At 46.0% G+C, this 22,850-nt stretch overlaps 1 protein-coding gene across 1 annotated transcript in view; it reads right to left on the reverse strand.

The window, feature by feature from the left end:
* Window positions 1–4,166: 4,166 nt before the first annotated feature.
* Window positions 4,167–22,850, reverse strand: part of slgA (proline dehydrogenase slgA) — a 174,193-nt gene continuing 155,509 nt past the window's right edge. Inside the window, exons 10-11 of the mRNA XM_077655754.1 lie at window positions 8,453–8,541; window positions 4,167–7,754 (exon numbers count right to left, since the gene is read on the reverse strand). Coding sequence (XP_077511880.1) covers window positions 7,549–7,754; window positions 8,453–8,541 — 295 coding nt within the window. The 3' untranslated portion in view covers window positions 4,167–7,548. The remainder of the gene's footprint in view (window positions 7,755–8,452; window positions 8,542–22,850) is intronic.

A 22,850-nucleotide genomic window follows, 5' to 3' on the forward strand; every position in this document is an offset into this window, starting at 1 on the left:
AGCTGCCATTGAAACTGCACTTGGCCACAGTTGGCAGACTGATGCAGCTTGTGCAGGAGTGGCCTCTGCCAGTAGCTTTTTGCAGTACCACAAGGTGGCATTCAGTTCATAAGTTGCCTTTCTGAACTGCTGTAGCATGCAAATACTTGAAACGAACCACCACTCTGATGTAACCCATTTTCATGCCAGGATATTCGTAGTGGGTTGGTGCACCGGAGGAGGGGGTGTTTAAAGTGTGGCTAGGCTTGATGCTGCCGTGCCATTGACCCTTGTGAAGAAAAAGTGCAATGGCCCTAATGCAGAAGCAGGAGATCCACATGTTGGCTTACAATTAAATGCAGCTACTAAGAACTTGAAGCCATCATCATCAGCCCGACTACACCAACTGCAAAGGAAAGGCCTATCCCGTGTTTCTCCAATTACCCCTGTCCTTTGGCAATTGCGCCCACTGTATCCCCACTAACTTCTTCATCCGCCCACCTAACTTTCTGCCGACCCCTGCTATGCTTATCTTTTTCTGGAATCCACTCTGTTACCCTTAAGGACCAATCTTGCCTTTGCATTACATATGCCCTGCCCAAGCCCATTTCTTCTCGATTTCGACTAGGATGTCATTAACACGCGTTCGTTCCCTCATTCACTCTACCCGCTTCCAGTCTCTTAACGTTATACCTATCATTTTTCTTTCCATGGCTTGCTGCCTTGTCCTTAACATAAGCTGAACCCTTTTCGTTAGCCTCCACGTTTCTGCCCTGCAAGTGAGCATCCGTAAGATAAAGCTGTTGTACGCTTTCCTCTTGAGGGATATTGGTAAACTTCCATTCATGATCTGAGGGAACTTACCATATGCGCTCTGCCCCATTCTTATCATTCTAGTTGTTTCCCTCTCGTGATCAGGATCAGCGGTCACTACCTGCCTTAAGTAGACGTAGCCCCTTACCACTTCCAGCACCTTGCTACCTAATGTAAACTGCTGTTCCCTTGCTAGACTGTTGAACATTGCTTTGCTTTTCTGCATGGTAATTTTTGGACCCAGCGTTCTACTCTGCCTGTCTAACTCATTAACCAGGATTTGCAGTTCACCTCCCGATTGACTCAGCAAGGCAATGTTATCAGCGAATCGCAGATTCTCCATTAACTCTAATCCCCAACTGTTCCCAATTCAGGCCTCGGAATACCACCTGTAAGAAGGCGGTGAATAGCATTGGAGAGATCGTTTCTCCTTTCCTGACGCCCTTCCTTAATGGAATTTTATTGCTGTCTTTATGGAGGACTATGGTGGCTGTGCAGTGGCTATATATATCTTCCAGTATTTTGACATAAGGCTCATCTACACCAAGATTCCACAATGCCTGTATGACTGCTAAGGTGCTAATACTTGTTGCAGGGCTAGTTGATGCATGCTTCCAGAAAAGGGTTGTAGAGCCGAAAAAGACAACACACAGCAAATGAGACGAGACAGGCGCAAGCCTGAATGTAAAAACAATGTAAAAAGAGACATGCAGCTCCGCTTGTCAAATGTGCCCTGGGAGTCGTCTATCAGATTCCTCTCACGTGCGGAAAGTACATCGGACAAACCGGCCGCTGTATTAACGACCGATTAGCAGAACATAATCGGGATTTAAAAAATGGTACTGGTTCACATTTGCCGCATCATTGTAAAGCCTGCGGATACGATAGAAAGATTAAGTGTGTAGCAAGGCTGAAAGAAACGAAGATTTTAAACGGAAGTAAGGACCACACAGCCCGAGAACTGTTAGAGGCCTTCTATATTAAAAGCAGCTGTAGTGATTGTGTTAGTGCCACATCTATCACCATCTATTTTTATAGATACACGGGGGTGTGATACCTGTGTGCCTCACCTACCTTTTCCACTTTTTTTGTAAAACCCTCGCACGCATGTGCGGTTCTTGCTACCACACATGTGCCTGTCTAGTCTCACTTACCGTGTGTTGTCTTTTTCGGTGCTACAACCTTTTTCTGGAAGCTCTATCACTTGGTTGATAGTTTGAGTATGGTCTATTGTAGAGCATCTTTTACAAAAGCCTGCCCGATTTTTTTGTTGATGGTCTGAGGTTGTCCTGACTGTATTAGCGATTACCTTGGTAAATACCTTGTAGGCTATGGACAGTAAACTGATTGGTCTGTAATTTTTCAAATTCTTGACATCTCCTTTCTTATAAATTAAGATAACATTAGTGTTCATCCAAGCTTCCGATACAACCTTTTTCTGGAAGCTCTATCACTTGGTTGATAGTTTGAGTATGGTCTATTGTAGAGCATCTTTTACAAAAGCCTGCCCGATTTTTTTGTTGGTCTGAGGTTGTCCTGACTGTATTAGCGATTACCTTGGTAAATACCTTGTAGGCTATGGACAGTAAACTGATTGGTCTGTAATTTTTCAAATTCTTGACATCTCCTTTCTTATAAATTAAGATAACATTAGTGTTCATCCAAGCTTCCGATACGCTCGAGGCCATAAGGCATTGCATATGCAGGGTGGCTAGTTTTTCTAGCACAATCTCCCCTCCGTCCTTCAACAGTTCTGCTGTTACCTGACCCTCACCAGCTGCTTTTCCCCTTTACATTGCTCCTAAGGCTTTCTTTACTTCCTCTTTCATTACTGGCGGGATATCCCGTTGGTGTGCTCTAATGCCGACCTCACTTACGTCCCAATTACATTGGCTACTGTACAGGTCTGTGTAGAACTCTTCGGCTACTGTTACTATCTTATCTGGAGCCCTCCACTATGGCATCCCTGGTAGCCAGAGTTGCTTTGGAACGTTAAACCCCATGAAATCAAAATCAAATCACTTGAACCAGAGTTATCTGCAATTAAAATATATACATATGAGCATTTCCATGCCCTCCTCTCTCCTATAATTTTTTGCATGCTGCTGACGCTGCGGAAATTCCCCAAAGGTGGGGGAGCTTATGCACTGGTGCGACAGGGCCGACTGGACACAGCTGCAGAATGTGTGTGAAATGTCGAAGAATCTGACCAACAGCCATTTCTAAACCTACATACACAGATGTGCGACACGAAGGAAAGCAAGAGTGTGAAAGGTGCTGGGAAGAGCTCTTCCAATTTTTGAGCTCGATTGTGGGTTCTCAGCTGCATTTTATCATCTGCCTGACTGCACTCACAGCAGCTCCCCCATTAACCTTGGTCTGTGTCAGCCGCAACTACATTATCCCTGAAAACTTAATCACATCTGCCCACCTTTCTGCCACCCCCTGCTGCGCTTGCAACCTCTTGGAATCCATTCCGTTACCCTTAACGAACGCCGGTTATCTAGCCTTCACATTACATGCCCTACCCAAGCCCATTTCTTCATGATTTCTAGTAGCATGTCATTAAAATGTATTTGATCCCCGACCCACTCTGCCCTCTTCCCATCCCTTAATGTTACACCTATCATTTTCCTTTCCACAACTCGCTGCGTTCTGTTCAGTTTAAGTTAACTCGTTTCATTAGCCTCCATGTTTCTGCCTCATAGGCGTGTATCAGTAAGATGCTCACCTATGTAGAAGTGTATTGTTTAGCTCGCATATTCATGATGATACACTAGCAATGGAGCGAGTTTGTGCACTGCGCACAAAAAAATTTGCAAAGCTCCTTTAAGGTTAAATAAAAAAAAATGGAAAAAACAAAATAAGCACACCTGAAGATTATTCTGGAACAAAGCAGGACAGCGGTCCCTCTTCTCAGCTTAGCTGCAACACAGTGAAATTCTTTCCAAGTGCAAGTACCCATGCACCTTGCTCACAGTGCAGAGTACTGGGCTCATTGAATATCCAGTGGCTGCAGCCTTTGGCTATATATCCTTGATTGCCTGAAAGCCATGGCGTCCATTGCAGCTGGCCCTTGTGCCCTTCTGGGGAAAAGTCCTTCACCAGCAGCCACTGCCGCTAGAGCTGGCATGCGACGGCAGACCACCTTTTGGATTGACTCAGCTGCTTGCTGCACTTGGTGTGGCCTCCAGGGATCCCAGACACCATGCTCAGTGTCAGCATTTGTCTGGAGCTCCCTTACCAACAGTGAAGCAAAGGTTTGCCTAGCAAAGACTTTTGGAAACACCCTCGCTGCTTTCATGAGTGTCTTTGTGACTCAGCAGGAGGGCAGAACGCAGCCTGCAGTCATGAGCCGTGGCAACAGACACTGCTAAATGGCACAGCCGTTCTTTTATTGACACTACAGTTTCAGTTGGCCCAGCAGTGAACACCAAAGAACAGCCTCTAGTGTTGAGCACACTTCCTTCTTCCAAAGGGGAAGCAAAAAAAAATCCAGGCGAGATTCCAATAGCAGCACAACCGGACAAAATGGAGATTCATAGCAAACACTCATGTAGAAAAGGACAGCTGTTGAAAGAAAATAGAGGAGATTGTCTCTCTTCAGCAAAAGCTGCAAGACAGCATCCGGGCAGTGTTGCCTCAAAAGTGGCATCTGACACACTGCATCTTGTTGACAGCTAGCACCCAACCAGAGGCATCTCCAGTCATCCTTTGGCACCCACTGAGGCTGGGGCTTTGCCTTCGTGTGCCTCTGCTGCGTGCATTGCAGTGACTACCTTCCATGTCCACCAACCACGAAAGCATGGCTCTTTGACTGTACCAGTTGCAAAATTTCCCACAAGGCCCATGTATTGAAAAAGAGCGGCCCAAGTTGGCCAAAAACGTAAACAGCATTCAAGTTGCAAACTTCGTGATTGTTGATAAATGCACAACTGCCTGGCAACAAACCCAATGAAACAGATGAAAAATACAGAGATCCGACAGATAAATTAAGAGGTAAAAGAAGGGAAAAAAAATGCTTTTCAGAAGATATGGCGACATAAAGCGACAGCTTTTATTTTCCACTTCCAGATGACACCGCCATCCATAAGCACCCGAAAAGTGTATACTGGGACTAGTCACTTTTTGAAGCAAAGTTTCAAAACTAATATGATCAAAGAGGTCTGGCTACAATACAATACAATACTCAATACAGCCTGTTCAATTCAGTGCTAGCTCCAAGCCTGCGTGTCCTATTGGCGTTGAATGAAAGGCAAATGGCGTATCATTAAAACACAGTGACGTCACTAGGCAGGTGCAGACCTTGAGAGGGCACACTGACTGTGGTGGTTATACTACGCCTGTTGAAAAGCCTTTTCTAACTCAGACTGAGCTCAGTGTTTCAATTCTGAACCTCTGTGACTACTTGTCTGAGAGCGCAGTTGCCGTCTAAATAATGGCTAAGGAGACACCTCAAAGTGGTAGGCAATGAAGCCAAACGCTCGTCAGCACTGAACTTGATATTCACTGCTTAGCGGGAGTTTACTGTCTCGTAAAACTAGACCTGCAAATAATATGCACATCCCTTCCTCTGTTATCATGAGAGGAGGAATGGGCTTGCAGAATCATCGCTTGAAAGCGAATTGGTGAATTTTTCTGCACACTTGAAAGCAGTCCTTGACTGGTTGCCATTTTAAACTCAAGAGTTTGATGGAAGCCCGTCTCGTCGGGATGATGCTACATGAAAAATAGCCGGCGCCGTACAAAGGAAAAATGAAATGCTGTTTCAGCTCCCCACTGGAAGCCTTTTTCACAAAGAAGGAACATAGTGGTGCTACTCTAAATATGGTGTAGGGCACAACCCAGACATCTTGCATATACTGGTGGTACATTTCTGTCATTGAGTGTGTGAGCTGTTGTCTGAATAATCAACATTTCGCATAGAGCTGTGATGCTGCAGTGTGCTACTTTCTTTTGCGAGCACACGTCCGTTAACTGGGGGCACTGCACCAACTAGTCTAGCATAACGTGCTACCTGTTTCTGTCCCCAGTCGATACTGCAGCCAGCAGATATCCAATGTTTGTCCAATGTGCTTAGTCCATGCGACAATTCCACACTTCGATCTTATGTTCCCGCAGTCTTCTTGGAAGTTTCCTTGACTCGCCGATATACCCAGTTGGCTCATTGTACAATGACTAGACATTGCAGGTTGCCACATGCACAATCTGCATGTCACAGCAGCATTGTATATGCGCGAGAATTGCACTGCTGTCTGCTACATGCGGAAAGGGTTGGTTGCCATTTCAACTCTTCCTAGTTATTCCTACTCACATTTTTGTAGACTGTTAAAACGCTCAAGTGATGCCTGAAAAATCTAGACAATTTACATGCCACAAAACGTTGCTGTGTTTGCCTCTTCATTAGTGCTCCCTTGATGAAAAAGCGAAATTGATGGACCTGCCACATATGGTATGGACCGAGCTGAAAAGTGAGGCAGAGCATGGCGAGTGGAATGCGCCTAGTGACGCCACTGGTGAAGCACAACGGAAACATTTAATTCCAGGGGGATTCGTTATCAATTGGAAAGTGGGATGACAGGACACTCCTCCATTTACTGTGTTCTTGATCCCCCACTTGCCTGAATTTCATTCAACTCTGATAGAAAGCTAAACATTTCAATGGAATTGCCTCCTTGGTTGGCTTTGATAAACTGCAGTAAAGTGCGAGACATCTCCAACCAGAACTGGGCTCCTTCTTCAGGGGTGACACTGGCTTGCATCCTTATGTGGAGAGCCAAGCCGGCTCCGAAACAAGGAGGCTTTAAAATTACAAAGTACTGGTTGCAGATGTCTCACAGTTTACTATGATAGTACAATGCAATGGCTGGAGCACATCCAAACACTATAAAGGCATGCTAACTATGAGCTGGATTCTCTGTGTCAGCAGCCTCACAACCTGTAGGAGTAGAGAAGTGACAATGAACTTCTTCACATCAAGCATAAAATGCGGTGTGCTAAAAATGCCACCAGCAAAGCTGGCCACTTGTCAACACTGATGGCCAAAAACTAGCCCCCAAGATCTTGCATACTTATGCTGTCAACACCTGGAGCACTTTTCCCAATGAGGCAGAGGCTACAACTGCAAGGCCAGCTGCTGCTGACATTACCCCTGAACAGAACAGGTGTTGTGGCCAATGCTGTTACACTTCCTCCACCAATAAAATGCATCTTGACCAGCTGCAGAGACATCCTCGTGCCTCACAACGAGATGATGGCCCATCCAAGCCACCTATGCCAGAGATCACAGACTGCACAACAGAGCGAAAAGTTAGAGTGATCACTCCCATGTGAACACCTTGCCTGCCCCCCTGCATCCAACTGAGTGACAACTTTGTGCGTTATAAACCACGATGGTCAGGGTAGAGCAACTTCTTTGAAAAACATGTCAATAAAGATCACCAGCACAGCTGAATGTCATTTTTCATCCACTCCATCGAAACTCCTCTTCAAGCCTAACAAATGCTAATAATAAAAATAGACAGTCTTGAGACAGACTCTCCGATGTCTGCAATCTTGCAGCATGTCGCATGCTGCCATGCTTCAAGCTGCCTGCTTCAAGCTGGCTGCAGAGCAAATGCCACAGCAGAGCGCCGCAAGCAGGTAGCACCACCATTTAGGGCACCTCTGGTGACTGTGCCCAACCTCCACTACAGGCCGACGCGCATGCCTGGGCACTCAAGAGAAGGGCCGCCTTGGAGGCCGGAACTGTGGGCATCACGCGGGCCGGTAGTGTCCTCGGGGCGTGTACCAAAGCTCGCCAGACAGTAGGCGTCGCGCCATCTCGCGCCTCAGCAGGCCCAGCTCCTTGGACAGCTTCTGGAGCAAGCTGTTGTTCTCGATGGCACGCCGAGAGAGATATGGCATCACCTCTTCAATGGGCCCGTACGGGACGTACTTGTACACCGAGTAGCCCGCCTGGCCTGCAAAGGGGACTGGTTCAATCTCTGTGCCAGTTGGCCTCACCAGCCTCATTTCACGAACCACCCAGGCACGAATGAGGCCTGCCACACAAGCATTGGCAAGTGAATACAGTAGAATCCTACGGGTCACTAAAAATATTCCTATCATCGGAACAAAATCCGCATGTAGAGCCACAGAAAATGCACTGACGGGATGTATTTATGGCCGCGCCATCGTTCACTCACAATGTTGGTGATCCCTCACTGCAGTGAGCGCCACCGCTCGCTATGCGTACTGCGCAAATGGAGATCATGAAGAGCGGGCCGCACGCTGCTGCTCAATGTTTGAAGCATGTACCGCACATCTACAGACGATGACGGCGTCGGCAATGCACGGGTAGCACAGTTTGCATATTCGTATCATACACAGTGGTGTGGGAGAATGTTCGGCATATTCGAAATTCTGCACATTGTACGAAATGCACTCTTGCTAAGGAATTTCACAAATTTGTATCAGTCATGATCATATCACCAAGATTCTACTACCAACACCTTCTCCTCTGCCCCTTATCTATCAGCACGAGCAGACAGGATGCACGCCTCAACCTGATCCAAGCGGTGCTATGCTCAAATCAAGGATACGGTCACATCAACCTTTGCCATGAGGAGTGGCACCATGGCATAGCCAAGAATGCCAGCTGAAAACCCTTGGCACTCACCCAGAGGGAAGCTGACCTGGTCACACATCCCCAAGAGCTGGCCAAAGCAGACAACCCGGTCGTCAGGTCGGATGCCCAGCTCCTGCATTCTGTGCAAACAAAGCGACAAGCAGCATGAACGCTTGGTTCACACTTGGGAAACAAATTTATTTCTCCAACTCAAACTTCAGACATGACTGGACCATATGCACAGGGGGTGACTGCTGCTTGCATGCTACCAAAGCAAGAAAACACATGGACGAGTGAAAACGACAGACCAGCGCTACTTTCAACTACATTTCATTCTAAAGATCGGTTGAAATAAATAGGAACATGTGAGGGGGAGGAAGCTAAAGAAATGGTTTACAAGGCAGAACTACAAAGCCATGAGGTTGCCATGAGGTTATGGCACACATACCGAATCTCTTTTTGTGAAAAAGCGACTGATGGCGCGCTTGTGTGGTCACTGCCTGTCTGTCTCTAGTATCTCTCATGTAATCTGCGTAGGGTGGCTATCAATACCTGTGGAACTCTCGAAGTGGGAATTGGGAGGTATCAGTGGAGACTTTCCCAGGAAGGACAATGAGTGTGGTGCTAAGAGAGACGAACAGCACACTGTCTAAAAGAATGTGGCAGGGCGTAACCTGGTAATGCTAGTGGCGGGACTGAATGATGTTCTCAATACAGTAAACTCCCGTTAAGACAAACTCAGTTAAGACGAATTCTCGGATAAGATGAACAATTGAGACCATTTGGTTGGCTTCCCATAGGATTCAATGTGAGAAAAAATCCGCTTAAGACAAACTGTGTCGTGCATGCTTCGTTAAAGACGAACTTTTGCAGTGACCACGAATCCCAGTGACTCCGTGCAACGGTGCTCATGGGGCATCTGTACGGCATTGTCTAGAAAAGGAAAAATATATAAATGCAAAAAAAAACCACATCCCAACAAGATAGCTTCTGCACAACTTCGCGATGCTGTGCAGAGAAGCTTTCTTGCCGATGCGAAAAAGTCAGGGCACCTTCGCCTGTGCGCAGTGCAGATCCCAGATCTTGAAAATTTGGAAATTCTCGAACATCAATTTCTCGAATACGAATCGAATATCAAAGTATCAAAGATATTCGATTGGTATTCGAGAAACTAATATTCGAGAATTCCCGAATATTCGAAAATTCGCGAATACCCGCCAGCGATCGTATACAGCACAGACTTTCATAAATTAGACCATGGCAAAACCACAATATCTGAAAAAATTAGCCGATAATCGAGTTAAAAATTCCAGGAAAACGACACAGAGGTCCTATTCTCTTCCTTTTCCGTCGTTTATCACGCGGTCCGATCGCATTCCGACGCTGCTAGGCTTGACCTCATGCGAAATTCCGCAAGTAGGCTTTCCCACATATCACCCGTGCTGCGAACAAGATGGCTGACGGCCCGCTTCGAACAATCGCAACGCGAAATCGCGCTTTTTTTTAATCCTTCCGTAATAAGTTACACATTTAATGCTTAAATTCGAAGAATGCGTCCTGCCGCCTTCATATCTCTCCGAGCGTGACCTCCGCAATCCCGTTTTGTAAATTACGCTCTGCGGGAAAGCGCACTTGCGGAATTTGGCGGGAGCCTCCTGAAGGGCCGCGTCGAGTTAACACAACAGGGCAAGCAATCCTGTAAAAATCCCCATCTATTGCATGGTGCATTGTAACCCGCACACCTCTTTAGCGGGCGTAACGGCAGGCATGACAACGATCGGAAGGCCCCTGTCGCTAGGTGAAAAAATAGCCTGGCCGCGTAGTCTCGGTTTCTGAGCTTCGCCGCTGCCCCGCAGCAACTGGAACTGTCGGCCCGCGCATTCGCCGGTAGTCCAATCCCAGCTCCGCGCGACTTTTGAACGCCGACTGGCGCGCCGCAGGTGATTTATTTTTCCTTTCTAAAAGCCGTCCCGCCGGCCCCTTGCTTCCATTTGTGTTCTCCAACACAGGTGGCTCGTCACGGGCTTATACAGAGAAAGACGGAAAGGCAGGGAGGTTAACTAGGCAGCGCCCCGTATGCTACCATACACGTGGGAAGCGGAACGGAGGGAGAGATAGAAAGGGGAGAGAACAAAGGGATTTGATCACTTTTCCACGTGTCCGTTGGTCGTTACTTGCAGGGTACACAGGGCACACACAGATTGTTCACAACCTTGCACTCAGTCCTGAGTCCTTCAAGAACTTGAAAAGTGCCTTCAAAGCTGTCCTCTGCGATGAAGGCTTACAGGTGTTAGAAAAGCGCGATGGAGCTGCCTCATAAGGTCTTACTGCATCTTCGCATTTTCGGCAGTTTTTTTTTTTTTTTCTCGTGGGGCGCAGGGAAGTTTAGCATAAACCTAGGCCTTGGGATAAAGTGGGCATTTCTTACGGTCCCTTGAACTCCGAATGAATGAGGTTTTACTAGCCATCATGCTATTTTTTGTTGCCAGTCTTGTAGATTTTTATAGATTCTGTTTTGCATGACCTCATTACAGTTTGGATACTGTTATCCGGTGATCCGTAACCATCTCGCCCAACAACTGGTTTTGGATGCTGTTAAGCTGTCTCATCAATAGTATACATTTCTGTGTGCGCAGTCTAGTTTTGTTTATTTTAGTTGCAAAGACCATGCACTATATTGAAAAAAAAACAAGGGATAGATATTCGATTCGATATTCGAAGCCATTTTTTCTTCATATTTGTACTCGATTCATAGGCTACGGACAGCGAAAAGAAGAAAACTAGACCAATATTGTTGTGTTCAAGTAGGAAAACATGACTGTTTTATGCTCTCAATGTTGAGCTCACTTCAGATGCAGTGCCCTTCAAGTTTGTCTTAAAAGAAGTCTACTGTAATTCACCTTGAAACAGCTTCAAATTCAGTGTGACACATGAGGCGAAGAAAAAGGACAGAACTAGCGCTGACTACCTAAATATAGCATCGGAAGTCTGCACTTTCTTCATACTTGCCTCCTGTGTCACCTCGAGACAGACGTTCAAGGATTTTTATTTATTTATTTACCCACAGCGCCAGAGTGGCATTACAGTGTGTGTGTGTGTGTGTGTGTGTGTGTGTGCGGGGGGGGGGGGGGGGGGTAGGTTGTACAAAGCAAAAAAGAATTATTACAAGGGCAGTCATAATGACAATGCAAACACTTCATTGTTAGTAATATTAACAAGGCAAAGCATTCCATTCTCGAACAGTGTGAGGAAAAAACGACATCTTGAACAAATCGGTTCTTGATTTGAATTCGCGCACTTTCTGGTTCTGATCAACCCGCTCGGATCTGTACTTCTCCCTGGGAATAGCAATCCTGTTGTAATATATATTATGAAAAAATTCAAGCCTTAGCTTTCTCCTTCTTACTTCAAGGGGTTCCCATTCTAATTCCTGTTTTATGCTAGACACACTAATGTATTTACTATAAATCCCAGAAACATAGCGGGCTGCTAAGTTCTGGACCCTTTCTAATTTTTGTCTGTCGGTCTTTGTCGGCGGGTCCCGTACAGTACAAGCATATTCTAGTGCGGACCTAACATACATTTTAAATTGTTGAGTCTTGTGGAAACATTCTCGTGTTACGGGGCAAAAAAACCCAACATTTTACAAGCTTTCCCAGCAACATAATCAACATGCCGATGCCAATATAGTTTTGAGGTGATGTACACACCTAAATACTTATATTCGAGAACAGTTTCCAATAAATGGCCATTTATGTTATAGACGTAATTAGGGACATTCTTTTTATTCATGAAACACATGTGCATTGTTTTTTTGCAAATTTATATTCATGTGCCACTGTTCGCACCACCGGTGCAATGCATTTAGGTCTTCCTGCAAAGCAAGTGAATCCTGGGAATTTTTCACTTCTCTGTAGGCTACACAGTCATCAGCGAAGAGCTGCATGTAGGAAGTAATATTCTCCGATATGTCATTAATGAACACAAGAAAAAGCAACGGTCACAAAACTGACCCTTGTGGGACGCCTGACATGACGGAAGTTACATTTGATTTGGCTCCGTTTATTGTGACATACTGACACCTTAAGTTTAAATATTCCCTAATCCATTCAACAACCTTCTCATTCACATTTAAACAACGCAACTTGTGGACTAAGAGACCATGATCTACTACACCAAAAGCCTTTTTAAAATCTATGAGTATGCAGTCAATTATGCTACAACAATCCAAAGCTTCGCATACTTCGTGAACAAACTCGGTTAGTGGTGTAACACAGGATGTTCCCTGCCAGAAGCCGTGCTGATTTGGATTTAATAAGGGACTGAGATGATTCATTATGTTCGTATGTAGGATGTGCTCTAGAGTTTTACAAGCATTGCTCATTAAGGATATAGGACGGTAATCAGAGACTAATTTCCGAGGCCCGGTCTTATGAATAAGGACCATGCAGGCAACCTTCCAACCTGTAGGAAGAGAACTGGTGAGCAAAGACTTCTTGAATAGGGAGCTAAAAAAGGAGATAGATTCGGCACATATCTTTGAAAGGCCATTGGACAAACCATCAGGGCCTCCTACTTTAGACAGATTGAGTCGTTGAAGTAATGCAGTAATTCCCCTTTCATCTATTTCTATGGGCGCCATGGGATTAAGCCGAACTGGTTGATAAGGGATGTCACAAGTTGCGCTGGGCAGAAATACCGAACTGAAAACATCATTAAAGGAGTTTGCCTTTTCAAGACTGCCATCTATCAGGTGGCCATTGTGCGCTATGGATGGAATGCATACGTTATCTTTACCATTGCGTTTAACGTATCGCCAAAATTTTTTTGGGTTCTTTTTGAACCTTGATGAGAAGGAGTCAAGAAAGCCCTTTCTAGCTTTTGCAACAGCCATCTGTAGAGCATTTTTTGCCACCTCCAAGTTTGTTTTCGTCAAGGAGTTTCGATTCTTTTTATAACTTTTTAAACGCTCTTTGGCGTTTGTTATGAAAGCGTCGTAAATCGGCATTGAACCATGGCTTATTCTTCCAACGCCTTGGTGACTGCACCCATGACGGAACAAACCTTTCCTGTAAATCTAACATTTCCTTTTTGAGACTAAGCCGCAGATCATTAACACTGCAAGTTTCCGACAAGGCCTCGTAAAGGGGAAAGTAAGTTTCTAACACTAAGTCTATTTCAGCAGTATTAGCTTTCGAGTAATTATATATCTTTCTTACTGCATTCGATTTTACCTTTTCATAAGACACCTGGATTTGACACAAACTGATTCATGATCACTGATTCCTGGCAGGACTAAAGTGGACGAAACCCAAGTTGGCCGATTTGTCAGTACTAAATCTAATATATTGGTCAGTCGAGTTGCTTGGGTCACCATCTGGGTCAATGCGAAATCATGCATGATGTTCACAAATTCTTTTCCTGTGCCAGAGGCTGCACCACACGGGCTAGATTGTTGATTGAAACAGAGCTCTGGTAAGTTGAAGTCTCCTCCTGTCGCAAGGCACTCTGCTTGTATCATTTCTGCTGTTTTGTACAATTCTCTCATTGTATCAACCGAACTTCCAGGGGGCCTATAGAAGGAGCACACAGATAAACCTTTCCCGTTTGGCAACCTAATCCAGCACCACACAGCTTCGCATGACCCATCTGGCACTTCAAGACGGGAGCAAGATATAATATGATGAACTAAAATAAAGACACCCCCTCCGTGGCTGTTCCTGTCTTTCCTGTAGCATGTGCAATCGGCTGGAAAAACTTCACTATCTCCAATATCAGAATCGAGCCATGATTCTGTGCCCAGAACTATGAAGGGCTCTGTCATGCGCAGTAGGTTTTCCAAATTTTCCCCCTTGTTTCTGATGCTTCGGCAGTTCACAACCAGAACACCGCAGCGGTGGCCAAGTGGTTGAGCATCCGCCTCGTATGCGGGAGGTGCGGGGTTCGACCCCCAGTGCCGCCGGGTACCCACCGGTGATACAATGGGTACAAGCTTTCCCCTGGCCTGGTGCTCGGCTTATTTAGGGTGAAATGCTTGGGAAATGGGTCTTTGACCCCACCTTGAGAAAAAGAAAAAATACCTTGTGACATGGCACTCTTTGGCCATAGCTGCCCTTGCGCCATAAAAATCCATAATCATCATCAGTTCACAACCAGAAAAGAAATGTTAGATGCTGATACTGGCTTGTATCATGCACTCCCAACAACTTGACCTAGACCTTCGTGGTACACATATTTTGTATCATTTAGGTGCAGCACATCATACTTCGGTTTTACACGAGTGCCTTCACTCGTATGCAGCTTCAAAAAATCCCACAGGAATTTCCTTTTGCGACGTATAGCCTCAGAGAAATCTTCCAAGATACTAACAGTTTTCCCTTTCAACTTGTCGCTAAGACGCTTTGTTTTACTTTCAAAGAAGCAAATTTAGCAATGATGGGTCGTTTTCTTCCTTCATGGTGTTTCCCTAGCCTGTGCGCTACTTCAATGTGCACGGTGCCTACACCAAGGTCAGACACTATTTCCGTGACGTGTCTTTCAGATGTCTTGGGAGGCTCATGAGTCTCTGTATCAGAAATTCCGTAGAATAGTAAATTAGAACACAGACTTCTGTTTTCCAGATAATTGACTTTTTTCAATAAGTTCTTCACCACAGTTTGGGTGTCTTCGCATTGTTTCCTGCATGTGGTTAAGGTCGATTTAATAGCCTCAAACTGTTCGATAGTTTCCTCTAAGCTCTCTATTCGCTTCTTCAGGTCATGCAAGGCAGTCATAACCTTCTCCTGCTTTGCTTCGATAGCTTCTAACTTCGATTTAATTTCATTCTGTCCTTCCAGAAGCATGCCTAATGTATCTTGCATATCGGGTCCTGGATTCAACTCACATCCCCACACAATAGTAACAATTGAAAACAAAAAGCATAACTACGCATTAGGACCAAGCGTCGCCGCTCAGAACGCTTGACGCATTGCGACGGTGCGCTTGCAAACACAATCTGGGGCGGAACCGGCATGGCGTCATTGTTTAGCTGTCCGCTTATTTTTGAAGAGGGCACTTTTTAATGTATGGGCGCCCATGCGGAAACCTTTTTATTTATTTATTTATAAATAAATATGCAGGGAGGCATGCAGCGGCACCAAAGCAGCGGCACAGAGTTGTTGATATGCTGCATTGTGCAAGCATCTGCCCACCATGTGGATTAACCGTTGTCCAACGTTTTTGCATTTCGTTGTGTTGGTCATGGCAAAACTCAAAGCAGCAGTAAGACGAAAGCACATCAGTGCATGATTAGACTGCTGCGTGCATGCCTTCTCGGCTGCTCCAACAGCACTGCATCAGTGCTCGGTGCCCCGGAGACACAGTGACAAGTGGTGGCATGGATGCAAACCTGCGCGAACAGCATCTAGCTGCGTCGCTTTTGCATTTAAACCCGAAGGTGAGGTATTGTTGCTCTCGAGATTTGTGTCACATTCTGTAAAGCCTTCGATCTGTTCCCTTTGCTGCACATTTCAGTTACTGCGTGGCATTGACGCACCAGTATTAGCTGAATATTGGTGGTTTGTGATATGAAGGGTAATTTCTCATGGGTATATTAAGCAGTGACATCACTCTAAATTCAGTGCACTGAATGTGGTCGTTTTAAAGCGGCCTATTACAGAAAATCCGTGCCAAAAATATGCCCTTATGACATCATGAATTTTTTCCGTTGTGGTGTGATAGCACCGAATCTTTCAGGTGGGGCCACGAAACTCAGGCCAGAGGGGATAGCGTGGTGAAAAGCTATGCAGCTGCATCCACAAACAAGCTGGGCAGTGATGAAGGACGAGAAAGAAGTGCATGATGCGAGGAGACTGTGAGAGACAGTCGCAGGTGCAAAGAAGCAATAAAGGAGGGGCTGAGATACGATGCATGTGTGAAATTCACAGCACTGTCATGGAGGACTGTGGAGTCAATCACTGAACATGCGAAGTAGAAGGTACACGAAAGGATGGAACCTTGTTGCGGTGGCTGCAGGCTTGACTAATGTTCTCAGGGGCTAAGGAGGAGCAAAGAACATGGCAGATTGCGGCATGCACATGCATCCGCGAGGAGGATGCAGTGTTGGCTGCAAACTGGGATACTATTGCAGAGCTGGGACTCAATTTGAGGTACAAGATGCGAAAAAGGTTCCCAGCAGGATGGCATACATTTTAAAGGGGTCATGACACCATTTTGCAGACTCAAGTCGTTTATTGCACTGAGCAACTGGTCAAAATATGAGCTCATTTGGTGTAGCGAGTAATTTGCAACTAAATTTTTAAAAGTTCCCCTAAACTGTGTGGCACTCAGGCAACACAGGCACACTTGCAATCCATGACGACATAAGCCAACGGTCACGCACTTGCTCGTGACTGAACGACTGAACTGCACGTTGTGAGCGTAGAGGAGTGGGTTTGTACGGGTGCGGAGGGGGGAAGGCGGAGAGATGATGCGGAGTCGCCATAGTGCTGAGCCCACATCCCTCGACAGGGGGACAAAGGCCTGTGTGCTTCCCTTTTTTGTCTAGCTTCTGCTCGATCTCAGCGACTTCATTCAATGTGCCACATCCAGGCTCAAGTACACACGCCCAGTTCTGCACCGACCGTGTGCACGGTAGTTTTGCAGCAGACGACGGCGCTGTCAGGTCATGATGTCACTCCTTCAATACGGCAAACTTCTAATTGCAATTTCTAGCTCAAATGCACGTGTAGAGCCCTAATTCTTTTTTAAGTGTGCATTATAACGTCGTGGCTAGGAGCTGCAATGAAAAAGCAGAATTTGTTGGTAGACGATAAGACGATCCCTTAAACTACGGCATGGGTGGAACAATAGGATGACGGCTTGAGAGTAGAGCGGCAGCTTTTTTTAAGGGGTCCGAAAGCGTTCAGAAACAGAGAGTAATTGGAGACTGGCAGCTTTCAGAAGCCAAAAGTGTGCAGTAAAGACTGCTTGTCAGGGCACAAAAGGTGCCCAGAGGGCCCAGATGCCAGAACTGAAGCAAAGCGTGGAAAGTAATATGAGTGAAATCGTAAAAGAATGCAGGGAGGAATAGCGGCTCGAAATTAAGCAACCGATAGAAACAGAGAGTATAGCAATTTATCGCTTCCCGGAAACACACCTCGGGGATCTTAACGTAGCTGCACTAATTCCAAAGCTATTGTTGAAAAGGTTACAACAAGCAGGCCGGAGAGCACCAAGGTGGAGGTGTATGAGTGGTGATTATGCAATATGTGAGCAATATGTAATGCTGCAAGCAAAGATGTGCCAGTAGGAGCAGTGGACGGGAAGCAACAAGTCAAAAGACAAAGCTTTGAACAAATGTCTACCAGAACTGATGCAAAGAAAAAGAGAGATTCGCATATTGGGGGAAATGAAGAATTGGATGGATATGTAGACTGTACTGGAAAAATGATGCTGGCCATGTGTGAGCAGAATGACTTTACAGTATAAATAGGGAAGTGCAATGTGACTTTGAAATCATTGCATAATGATGGGGGATTCATAGTGTTACAAGTGGACGAATCATGAATGAAGAAGTGGCGGTGCGCTGAATGACGACGACGTTGACAGTGGGTAGCGGGGCGCTCGGTTCTGAGCTGAGTGCTGGCCATCTCAGAGCAGCCGCCAATATAGACTTACCGCCGTAACATCCCCGTAACAATATGAAAGGCTGAATGTGATGAAAAAAGACGAAGGAATAAAAGTATTGGGAGCAACCATTTAGTAGATCTTGCGATAGAAGTGTAAAAACAATTGGGGTGATCTTCTTAGATGACACGACTTGGAACGAACATGTCAAGATTCTTTGCGGGAAAGTGCAAAAAGCTGTTGGTATTTTAAATAGGTGCCGGTCACTCGTTTCCAACTGGTGTAAAAAACTTCTTTACAATTCTCTAATCCATTCACAGCTTGATTATTGCTCACTGATTTGGGGGAACACGACAGTAAAGAAATTACATAGCTCAGTTCTATTGCAAAAGAAAGCAATACGAGCAATTGAGAATGTGCCTTACTTGGAACACACTCAACCACTTTTCATCAAAAACAATATATTAAAAGCTACTTACATATATAGCTTCAAGTTAATTGGATGCTACAAGAGAGCAATTAAGGAGAAACTTGAGACATTCCTAACACAGGCAAACTTGGAGAACACACAGCGTCTACCGTTGTCGTCATCATCAGGTACCCTGGAACATTCCTTTTTCGCGTACATACTATGGCCAACAAAGAATTGCGCGCACGTTGCCAGGCATTTTTAACCGCTTCCACTCAGAAGGCATGGATGTGGAAAGGCTTAAAAACAACCGAATTTTTACAGATACTCTTATGTCATAGTGAAAATTTGTGATGTCAATAGAAATAATCAATGTGGATAAGTTTCCACATCATTGTAATAATTAGCGTTTTCGCTTTAGACAACTGCGTTGCATCTGTATGTCTCTCTTCCATGTATATTTGTCCGAAATTCATTTTTATATTTCTTTTTTTCCTGTAAACAATTACTGTCCTTTGACTTGGACTTTTGTAACTTCGAAATTGTGAAACTTGTAGTCCTGTATGCAGTATTTAACTTTTGAAATCTATAGCCTTTTCTCTAATCTTGTAACGTGAAATATGCAAGCTGTTGCTGTTGCCTTTGGGGGATGGAGAGCTGTCAAGCTGTGTTCAAACAGCTTTTTCTCCACCCTCCCTTTTCACTTTTTGTGTGGAATAAAAGTGACTGCTATGCTATGCTAAGCTGAAACTGCAAGAACATAACATGCAGCATAGAATGTAGTACATGAATGACGGCAAAGAAGTGAACACTGTGTTGCCATCTATCTCCATCCTGTGTCTGTTGTGGTTTTTAGTCATTACATCTCACCAAATGGCCTACAACTTTACTCTCCTAAGGCTCAAATAGACCATAGATGTACAAAGGGGCAAAAAACCACCAAAATGTTGGTGGGACAGTCCCAAGCCAGCAAGCAGTATACTGGGCACAGCAGAAAGCAAAACAAAAAAAATAGGCCATTGCCTAAAATTCAAGAGAACTGAGACAAGTACAAAGAACAAAAGAGCCATGAACAAATATGGTCCAGGAATATTGTAGTGCAAATATTGAAATATTCTGAATATCAATACGGTACTTGATTCAGACTTCAAAGCTAATAGCAATATTCGAAAATCTCGAAAATTTTTGACGTACTGCATTTACACAATTGTAAGTTGATCTATTTTTCAAAATTTGAAAATCCGAAGTGGGGCGGGGGGGGGGGGGGGGGGGGGGGGGGGGGGGGGGGGTAGACGAAATTGAAACCAAAAAAAAAATCGCACCACAAATAAAAGTGAGACAAACGAGATGTCAGGCATGGTACAGCGTGGTTGCATTTTTGCTGCGCAGCTCCGTCGCGCAGCAGTTGCTGGCCTTGAGCAACTGCTATGTCAACGCGCAGAACCACCATCCCCACCCCGCGTGCGACGGCCGATGGCTGTCGATAAGCAGCAAACCGGCACCAACCCACTCCCCACACATGGCCACAGATTGTGTCTGCTGATAAGCAGCAGCGGCCCAATAACACATTCGAGTTCTACTCTTAATAGGTGCCGTCCAAGTTTTTTTTGTTTACTTTCAACCTTGCACTCGGCGCTGAAGGGAGCGTCAGTAGTTGATGGAAGGGCCGCTGTTCAAATTGCGGCGGCACCGCCACCGCCACTCGGAACCACAGTGGCACCGGGTTGTGTCGGTAGCCGACGAAAAAGCCGACGCTGCTCACGCGTAGTTTCTCTTTGGCTCTGATGCATTTGACTACTGCCGGCCGCGTTTCACAAGTTCTTAATGTAGTGCTTCCCTCATTTGTGCTGTGGGTTCAGTAAGCGACCAGCGTTCATTCACGGCTACATTCAAGATTTCTGTCTTTTTTTACGCCAAAGAAACGAACAACTGTGCACCGGCCGCATGTTCGACGTTCACAACGGGTGATACAGGTTTGGCAACTGCAGCAAGGCAAAATTTTCAGCTGTTCCACGCAATGTCATGATGTGGCTGTTTGCGAAGTGCGGGATTTCGCTGCACAACGATGTTAGAACGACAAGCTGTGGCACCGCAGCAGCGATCACAACGGAAGCGCTAGTGAGGACGATGGCGCAAGTGTGGACAAGTAGTCCAGTGACTAATACATTTTCGTTCTGGAATGTGCCCATGGGCACACAGACGTGCTGCAGCCGATAGCGGCTGGGAATAAGTGGAGGCCACAGGATAGTGCTATCGCGTTCTGTTATCAAAGGCCAAGTGCAAACGACCTCCAAGTTGTTGTTTTTTTTTTTTTTCAGAAAAGTGATGTCGACTTATAATAGTTGTAATGGGACCGACTGGCAGGAGTTCAAGCAGCGCAGAGAAGAGGTAGACGAAGTGCAGCTGTGATTCTCGAGTGACGCCTGTGAGTGTGTTCGTCGTGCCGCCCCCCGACCAACATGGCATGACTCAGCGGTTCAATCGCACACTCAGTGACATGCTCGCCATGTACATTGACACCGCCCACTCCAACTGGGACTAAGTGCTCCCTTTTATCACGTACGCGTATAATACGGCTACGCAAACAACGACGAGGTTTTCTCCTTTCTTTCTCTTACATGGCCGGGAGCCTACATCTACCATGGACACCATCCTTCCTTATCGCCCTGAGCCTTCCGAGACCACCTCACTTTCCGAAGCTCACTTGTATATCCCGAAGAATGCCGGCAACTTGCCCGCTCTTTCACTACACAGCTCCAATGGCATCAGAAGCACCGTCGGGATTCCTCGGACCCTCCCGCGTCATACCCATCTGGCGCCCTTGTTTGGCTCTGGGTGCCTTCCTCCACTCCCGGCCTCGCCACAAAACTGCTTTCTCGCTATCACGGACTTTACCGGATGGTGCAACAAACTTCTCCCGTGGATTACATAGTTGAGCCGCTCGGCCCCGTCTGCGAACCACCATCGCCGGGGGCGCAAAACTGTGCACGTCGAGCGCCTCAAGCCTTATTATGATCCGCCCTTGCTTTCCTCCCCGTAAGTCGCCAGGATGGCTCCTTTTTTGGCGAGGAAGTAACTGTAATGGGACCGACTGGCAGGAGTTCAAGCAGTGCGAAGAAGAGGTAGACAAAGTGAAGCTGTGATTCTCGAGTGACGCCTGTGAGTGTTTTCGTCGTGCCGCCCTCCGACCAACGCCTACCGACCTGCGGTTCGAATAAACACCTTTACATAGTGTAAATACGGTATTATTTAAGTTGAGGAATTCATGAAAATAAGCTGCTAGAAGAAGCAGTCAATGGTCTTATGCATGCTCCGACACTTCCAAGCGAACGCACTGCTCTAGATGTCGGCACGTGGCGGCCGTGTCCACAAGCTTGGCCTACGACGACTCTATGGTTAATACCCCTGTCACACGGCCAGTTTCAATCACCCTCGAGTCGAGGGTCTTCGAGATTCTCAATCGCCATCGAACTCGCCGCTGCTACACGGCAAATCTCAATGGCCATTGAAATGGTTCTCGTGTCTTACGCCACAGATGAGTGGCGCCACAATCGCTACTTTGGATTTTGCAAAAATAACAAAAATAGTTGATAAATGTATACTAAATGCTGAAATACAGGCATACGCGAAAGTCGTTAAAAACCCTTTTAGTTGCACGTACGCGACGTACATATGCATACACTGCTGTAGCCACTTTAATACAAGACGAGCCAAAACCAAGCCAGTTCAACTGCGTCGGAGCGCTGCTTCGTCAGGCTTAAGACCGGGGAAATCGCCATGATATCTGAAAAACAAGAGCTATTTTTCTCTTGAAACTTTATGCGAGAGTAAGAATGGGCAAATCGAAGGCGAATACAACAGCTTAGAACACGATATTGCTTTGAGGGATTAGCGACGAAGCTGTTATCGCTGTGAAGCGGGCGGGCAGGGTGCCGCCATGTTGTCAACGTTAAGTACGCAAGCAACGCAAACACTGCAACGCAAAATGAATGCGCTTAAAACCAGTCTAATATAATTTTAAAATAATTTTACAGGCTGCTTACATTAAATTTTATGCGAGTAATGTTTGTTCATGTTTTTTCACCGTGATTGTGTCGTGTACGAAAGTGCGCTTGGCGCCGCTCGGAGCAACGCTAGCAACCTTGGGCAGCGCTCGAAGGCCCTCGAAATCTCGATGGAGTTCTGCGCTACTCCGTTGACTCGATAGGCTATTGACTCGATCGCCATTGAAACTGCCCGTGTGGCAGCGCTCGATCGCCTTTGAGTCGATAGACTATCGGTTCGAGGGCCCTCGAAATGCCCGTGTGACAGGGGTATTAGACACTGCTGAGGGGACAGAGCCCAGATGTGAAATCAAACATGCCGTGGTGGGAGCTGTGCTGCGCACACCACGGAGTTTCTAAATACTACCTAGAGCTGGTGCAGCAGTCTATA

Source organism: Amblyomma americanum, chromosome 2 (genome assembly GCF_052857255.1).
Source record: "Amblyomma americanum isolate KBUSLIRL-KWMA chromosome 2, ASM5285725v1, whole genome shotgun sequence".
Classification (NCBI taxonomy): domain Eukaryota; kingdom Metazoa; phylum Arthropoda; class Arachnida; order Ixodida; family Ixodidae; genus Amblyomma; species Amblyomma americanum.